This window comes from Fukomys damarensis, unplaced genomic scaffold (assembly GCF_012274545.1).
Source record: "Fukomys damarensis isolate Sample0158 unplaced genomic scaffold, DMR_v1.0_HiC HiC_scaffold_9, whole genome shotgun sequence".
Classification (NCBI taxonomy): domain Eukaryota; kingdom Metazoa; phylum Chordata; class Mammalia; order Rodentia; family Bathyergidae; genus Fukomys; species Fukomys damarensis.
In genome coordinates this window covers 3,756,434-3,762,058 of record NW_022900921.1, presented here as the reverse complement: position 1 = coordinate 3,762,058, position 5,625 = coordinate 3,756,434, and the positions used below count along the sequence as shown (strand labels likewise).

At 51.2% G+C, this 5,625-nt stretch overlaps 1 protein-coding gene across 3 annotated transcripts in view; it reads left to right on the top strand.

Annotated features, from left to right (window-relative positions):
- Positions 1-3,655, top strand: part of Septin8 (septin 8) — a 14,186-nt gene extending 10,531 nt beyond the window's left edge. For 2 of the 3 annotated variants that reach the window (XM_019209886.2, XM_019209885.2), the window contains exon 9: positions 2,541-3,655. In XM_019209886.2, the coding sequence (XP_019065431.1) occupies positions 2,541-2,706 (166 nt within the window). In that variant the 3' untranslated portion in view covers positions 2,707-3,655. The remainder of the gene's footprint in view (positions 1-2,540) is intronic. The other variant, XM_019209884.2, reaches the window with a different exon arrangement.
- Positions 3,656-5,625: the final 1,970 nt, after the last annotated feature.

The window sequence follows — 5,625 nt, the reverse complement described above, 5'->3', positions numbered from 1 at the left end:
AAAAAAAAAAAAAAAAAAAAAGGAAAACATGAGGTTGGGGAGCTGAGAGCGGAGCAGGATGACTGGTACTCAGACAGCCTCGGTGAGGTGTAGCTCACCTCTACCTATGGGAGGCAAAGTTTGTGTTAAGCTTTGAGGAAGGAGCAGGGCCTCCCTCTTGTAGGAGCAGCATCACACAACTCGACTCGCCCATCTGGGGATGGACAAGTTTAAGGAAAGCCCGTGGTGTTCTCTGACTCAGCCTGCCCATTTGCGTCTTCTTTGGACTCAGACATCAATCCCTATCCTCTGGAGGTGAGGGCAGAAGGAGAATGGGTTGCCGGATGCCCCGAATGAAAGGTGCAGCATTTGCAGAAAGGCACGGCAAGAAAGGCTGTCCCTTATCTCAGTGTGGGGCACACAGGCCCGCTTCTCTCCCCACAGCTGAGTGGGAACAGCTCTGAGTACTGAGTTTGTCTGGAGCCACTGGGTTGAGAAGCCCTGAAGGCTCAGCAGCTCCCCAGTCCAAGCTGGGGTGAGCCTTCAGGGTGAGCTCCTTTCCCACCTGCTACAGTGTCCCTCGCCGGGAGGAAGGAGGCGCAGGACAGCTGTGGCCTCGAGCAGCCTGGGGTATCTCAAGACACTTGCCTCCCTGCCATCTGCCTTCCTTAGGTAAAGCTACACCTTCAGGGGATGTCTGCACACCAGCCTGCCCACCAGGCAGTCAGCTCCCTATGCTTTGTCTCACTGGTCTTCCAGGATCTGCCTAGATGTGGGTTACTGATAGGACCGTATGTCTGGCTCCAGCAAGTCTCAATGCACAGTAGCCATGTTGCAAAATAAGATCCAGACAGCATTACTGACAAAGTTTATTTGTATGTAAATTCCTAAAAGTAAGATTTGTGTCAAGAGAAGGTAGAAATTACACAGATTCTGAAATAGACACGATTATGGTAGAGCTGGTCCCTGACCACTCAGCTGCAACGCCAACCTCCACAGCATAGCACATTCACCAAAAAAACAAAAAACAAAAAACCCACACCCCCACACACAATGGGAGACTTCGTAAATGACAGCCACACACTAGAGGTGGTTTAAGTCCCCAATGGTATTTACACAGCTCCAGCTGGCATCTTTACCAGCTGGGCTCCAGTACACAGAGTTCAGTCGTATCGTGGCTTCAGAGAGGCAGCTGGCCTTCCCCTCAGCCATGCAAGTAACCTCCTCCTCAGCACAGTAGTGGGGGCAGCCAGGACCTCTGAACCTGCTCCCAGCTCAACAAAGTGCTTTCGGAACCAAGCCCGTCCTTCACACGTGTGCTCAGTGATACCCATGCATTAGTTTGGCATCCCTCTAGTTAGTCCAAGAGTCAGCCTTCGCTTAAGAGTAACAGGCTGGAGCAGGAAGATCACAAGCTGGCACCCACCCTGCCTGGGCAACTTAGCAAGACCTTGTCTCAAAATACAAATGCAGAGGCCTATGTCTGGGATAGATCTGGGAGGCTGAAGGACCCAGCCAGCTCTGGCAGGTACAACTAGAGGTCAGTGAGGACCAGCCTCTGCCCTTCAGCTCCTCAAGGGGCCAGTACCAACCCTGGGTGAAGCAAAAGCAAGCACAGTGTGAGCTGCCTCTGTTCTCCCTGCTTCTCCATGCGCGAGAAGGCAGGGTCATGTCTGTCAGGCCTTCCTTACCTCTACTGACCCCTCCCCCTGCTGTTCTGAGGACTGAGGAGCTGCCTCCATTGCTCTTCTAGGGCCTGCTACCCTTCTCTTTACAGGATTAGTAAAGCCAAAGGATTCACCGGTGTCCAAACAAGGAGGGTTCCACTCTGCTCTGAGGCACTGGGGTAATGGCAGAGAGGCTGGGTGGCAGGGAGGTCAGTTGTCTGCACGGGAGGATGGCGGCAAACTTCTCAGGTGCTGCTGTACAAGCTCCTTACACAGTTCGTACTGCTCAATATTGACCTGTGTTAAAACAGGCCAGCCTTAGAGCAGAACCATCCTAGTTTCTGAGGAGGAAGCAGCCAAATGCCACCACGTTCACATGAAGCACTCAGAGCATTACGTACCGTCTCGGGTACAGCCAACTGCAACCCCAGTGAACTCATTATACGCATTCCGTCCTGACCTGTCTGTCCCCAGTGCTTCTGACTGCCTCCCACCATCTATGTGCAAATAGCCTAAGACAGGACCAGAATGCAGAGTCCTCCACATTAAGGTGAAGGTTGCTCCCGAGCCCCACCCTAGCCTTCCTGCTAGAAGGGCTGTCACTGAAGTGGGGTTTCTGACACTGACCAACCCACCCCCATTGGTCCAGAGGGGGAACACATGTCCCACACTCATGTCCATAGACTGGCCGTGTGTGTGTGTGTGTGTGTGTGTGTGTGTGTGTGTGTGTCGCCCAGCCCTTAGGTGGACTCTTGGCAGAGCTGTCACGGCCAGAGCATCCTCTGGGGCCCACATGGGCCAGAAAGGGTCCTGGCAGGGTTAGAGTGTTGGCTGAATGGGCACAGTTAGAAGCAGGCCTGGGGCAAAGTTGATGTCTACCTGTGCTTTCTTTAGCAGATCAGATATAGGATCACAGCAGCCGGGTTTGAGCCTCTCGAACTCTAAGGTGATGATGACCAAAGCCAGTGTGGAGCCCTTGAACTGCAGCAGCTGGTGGCCCGCCATACAGTGCTGCAGTTGCCTGGTCAGGGACGCGACGTGGCGGGAAGGCTTCGTCTGAGGCAGCAGATCCATCACGCGGGGCTGGCTCAGGATCACTAGGGCGTGGAACTAGAGACCATGGTTTTTAATGTTAGAACAGAAAACCCCGTACTTTTCATATTACCAATGACCAAAAATGCAAACAATTTCAGTTTTCATCAGGGAGCATTCAGTGGGACCCAATCCTTTTCCTTTTCTGTCCAAGGTCCCAAAAGGGGCTCGAAGCTCAATTCCCAGTCTGGGGGAGCCAACCTGAGCTTCAGCCCTGGAGGGAAAAACACTTTATTTTGTGATATGGTCAGGAGGAGCCTAAAGTACCTAAGACAAGTGTTTCCTTCTGAAAAATAGAAACATACTATTCAAGGTAGCAGAAAAGTTACTTGTATCAGCTTGAAACAGGCCAGTTTTCACAATGAAACAGTTCTTAGTGATTTAATCTTCACGCTTCTTAACAGACCAAAACCCTATGACATTTCCATTGCATAATTTTGCCTTACTAACAGAATCACATCCTTTAAGGATGGTATCATTCCCCTAACTAAAACAAACTAATGTGTGATATATTTTTAAGTGCCAGATCAATATGGTCTAAAGCTTCAATAAGGATTGTGTGTAGGTGAATAAAGACAGCTAAGTGAATGTGTGTAAAGTGTAGCAAAAGCAGATAGATATTTATGTATAAAATTCATAGAATGGAAAGTTAAATATTTTTGCAGTATGTATTGAAAAAGAAACTCACCATAATAGTGCCATCTAAGTATCTCTGTCAAGTTAATTTAATGTCCTTTGGAAACGAGGCTGGTGGAATGGTGTTGGATTTAACACACATTTTTCACTCTTCCGTATGTGGTGAGCCTCGTGGGTCACCTCACCGTGGTGCATGCGCAAGGACATGTACTTGCCTGTGCTCTGCCATCCTGTGTCGTGAACAGCTGTTCCAAAGGCACACACGAGTCTCAGAAGACTCTGCAAATGCCTCGCGCTTACTATATTCAAGAAGTCCAGAGGTGTCCCAGTGTGAAGGTCCCAGTGCAGTTTGTCCAGAATAACCAGCTCCATCCTCAGCAGCTCCTTCCGGCTATAGCTGGGGCCATAGTGATTTATGAAGTCGTTTACATGTGGAATTGACTGTAAAAAGAAAATAAAGAGGCCAAAGCCCTACATCATGTCATAGTAGCTTTTGTTCTCTTATCTGTAGGGACTGGGTACCATGACCTGAGCAGAGCCGTCATCCAGTGGCTGGTACAGGCAGTGTTGGAGAGGAAGCACCAGCCAGAACTTATCTGTCAGTCCCCCCACCCCCACCCCCCACATGGCCACCCTCTCCAGACAGGTCTTGATCCCTCACTGCACCCCCAGCTCACATTCAGCGGTGTTCCGGAGGGTGCAGCTGTACCATCTCTGGTCAGCCACAACTTACCCGAGGTTTTCCAGGAGCCATGGGTTCTGCTATTCCTATTCCCAAACCCTGTCATGGCTACTCACAGAGAGGAAATTGAAGCCTTTGAGCTTTCTGAGAGAGGCACATGAACAAAGCTTCCCATGGTTTTTATAGCACTACAACTACAGATGCCTTCTCTTCAATCTTAATGGAGAGTGGCTTGGGGCTAGGAAAACGACTTTTCTCCAGGGGGACTTATTAGTCCAAAGGGACTGAGGGTTGTCTGTGAGTAAACATTCAAGTACCTGGCTGGTGATTTAGCTCAGTGGTTCTGCCATCTGCTTTACAAGTGCAAGAACCTGAGTTCGATCCCCGGTACCCCTCCAAAAAAACCCCCCAAACCAAAAAAACATTCAAGTACCACGTGCATGCACTCAAGACTCATTCTCACTTTTTGTAGAAGAGCAAAGTACTACTATAACTTCCAGATACCTCTTTTAAGGATCATTTGATTTTTTTGTTGGACAAGACCCAACTTGAGAAGTACAAATTGTATTTAGTAAAAAAGAGTTAACATTTTTTATTGAATGTTTGCAACTGGACACACAAACTTTTTCTCCTCCTGTTCCTCAGACCCAAACGTCAACCCAAAGAAGACTCTGAAAATGGCAGTGGTTTCCCCATCAACAAAGTGAAAGACGTCAGAGGGCGGTGGGAAGGAGGTGTGGGAAGGATATGGTGTGACAGTCTCCTCCAGAACAGTGACACTCGGGTGGCCACGCACACAGCTCCCTGCGCCTCCTAGAAAAAGGCCCTTTAGTCCCCAAGGACCGGGTACAGAGGCACTGCTGTCTTTAAGACTCGAGCATAGTTTATAGGGATGAACGCCAAACCACACGGTTTAAGAAGATCTTTTCCATAGCTCAACAGCAGGCACCTGTTTGGTGCAGGTGGCATCTACCTGGCCAGCATGAGCCAGTGAGGTCAAATGTATCTGCCACATCCGCCTCTGGTTCTGCTGCTCCATGTGTGGGCTCTCAGGGCCTCACGGAGCAGGAGGCGGCGGATTTGCAAACCAGTCAGGAAGCCCGTGCGGCCCAAGGCTGCACCCCCGCGTGGACAGCAGGGGACATACCTCCTCCTCTTCGTTCAGTTTCGCCGCAAGCCTCAGACTCGTGATCAAGGCGCAATGGAGATGACCCTCCGCTACCTGCAGCGTGAACACATTGGGCGGAGTCCGGCAGCACACGGGAGAGGACCCGCCCGCGGGGGGTTAAGAAAATAGTCCCCCGTTTAAAGGCCGAAGCCCTTCCAGTCTAGTCCGCCCCGCCCCGGGTGGCGCCCGGCCTGCCCGCGTCAACTGCACTCCGCCCACCTTCGCCGACACCAGGAGGCGGCCAAAGATGCAGAGCGCCAGGTTGAAGGTGGTCGGCGCGAAGTGAAAGGCGTTCTCTCGCTTCAGGAGCCACACCACGACGCTCCGGAAGGCGTTGCGGGTCTCTGGCTGCAGGAGAAAGGCGGCGGCAGGCAGTGGGCCGGAAGCCCCGAGGCCCAGCG